Here is a 1,333-nt window from a genome sequence, read left to right as displayed (position 1 = left end):
GTAGCGCGTCGACGAAATACTGAACAGGAAGGTCGAGGAATGAATTGGGGTGTAGAATTTGTGGTGATCATATGGAAGGATACTGTCTCCGAAGAGATTAGGATGGCGTAGCCGCAGTTGCATAGGGCAGTGAAAACGTTATCTAGTCCCGAAGTTGGCCGTGGTGCTGCATCCATTAGAAGGATTTCATCCTCGGGACTTTGGTGCTCCATGAATTGAAACTGAGTGTCAGTGCCGTTGTGAGTCAAGCAGAGTCGACTTGTTAGTTGAAGACTTCACGTAGTGGGACCGGCTTCTGATATCAAGGATATTCCAACAGCTTAGATGTAGCGCATTCTTGATTTTGAGGGAGGGGGATGGGAGTTGAGTCATTAGGAGCTTTGGGAACGCCGTTGCATGAACGGAGCTTGTGCTCCCATGGGAATGCAGCCTTAAAAGTGAATCTATCAAGGTGATCCTTAATGATCAATATCTAGTCCCTGTGGTGGTCTTGTTGAGAAAAACGTCCTGTTATGGTGATTACGAGCTTCATTAATGAACTCTGGTAGAAAAGTTACTTTGATTCTTATCTTTTCGTTGGTATTCTGGTCTTCGTCCAGCATCTGGAGCTTCCGGCGTGCACAGTTCATTCTAGCATAAAGCTGTATCGTTTCCTTAATGGAACAAGAGGTAAACTGGCCGATGTTTTCGTTGTTGTTGGTTTGGACGTTGGTACGGATGACATTTCCGAAATTACCCATGTGTTCAAAAGCGCACCCGACAACGCATTGAAAAGGATTCAGGAATCGTCTGACGGCAGCACTTTCCTGATCCTCGAAAGTAAAACTTGAACCCCTTTTTTATTTTCAGGTGCTCAGTGAAACTCGCAGTTGTTCGAATTCCTCACCTACTTTCGCTTGATTTAGTCAGTGCGGTATCCGATGTTGCATATCACGTGGTAGCAGAATGTTTGCTCAAGAGCAGAGAATAGAACAGAATTGTTCTTCAGTGACGCTAGGTTCCTTAGTTAGGGGTCCTATCTCTCCTTTGACAAATCCACCTACGTCCTAGCATATCCTATCCTTTATGTTAATAGAAATGTCGTCATTTGAATTTGTGAACTTTTTTTTACTTAACACTTTTCGAACCTCATGGACCACTAAAGGCTTTTGAGCAAAAGGACTCATCTGTTGTAAGTGATCTCATCGGATTGTAAATCTTCTCTGTTATCTTGAGTGAGAACCGTAGGATAGGTTAGGTACAAATGTAGGTTGACTGGCGAACATCGCCCAGGCATGTATTCAATGGCACCTTTCTATTACAGCCGGTGCTTATAACACACCTATTCCGGACA

General features: G+C 44.0%; 1 protein-coding gene across 1 annotated transcript; it reads right to left on the bottom strand.

Annotated features, from left to right (window-relative positions):
* Window positions 1-458: 458 nt before the first annotated feature.
* On the bottom strand, window positions 459-740 carry T265_03184 (hypothetical protein; the record flags this gene model as incomplete). Its single annotated transcript, XM_009167603.1, has 1 exon — window positions 459-740. The coding sequence occupies one exon, from the start codon at window positions 738-740 to the stop codon at window positions 459-461; it is 282 nt and encodes a 93-aa protein (XP_009165867.1).
* Between the last annotated feature and the right edge of the window lie 593 nt (window positions 741-1,333).

Source organism: Opisthorchis viverrini (assembly GCF_000715545.1).
Source record: "Opisthorchis viverrini unplaced genomic scaffold opera_v5_44, whole genome shotgun sequence".
Lineage (NCBI taxonomy): Eukaryota > Metazoa > Platyhelminthes > Trematoda > Opisthorchiida > Opisthorchiidae > Opisthorchis > Opisthorchis viverrini.
The sequence above is the reverse complement of the archived record's forward strand: the minus strand, read 5'-3'. Positions and strand labels throughout refer to the sequence as shown.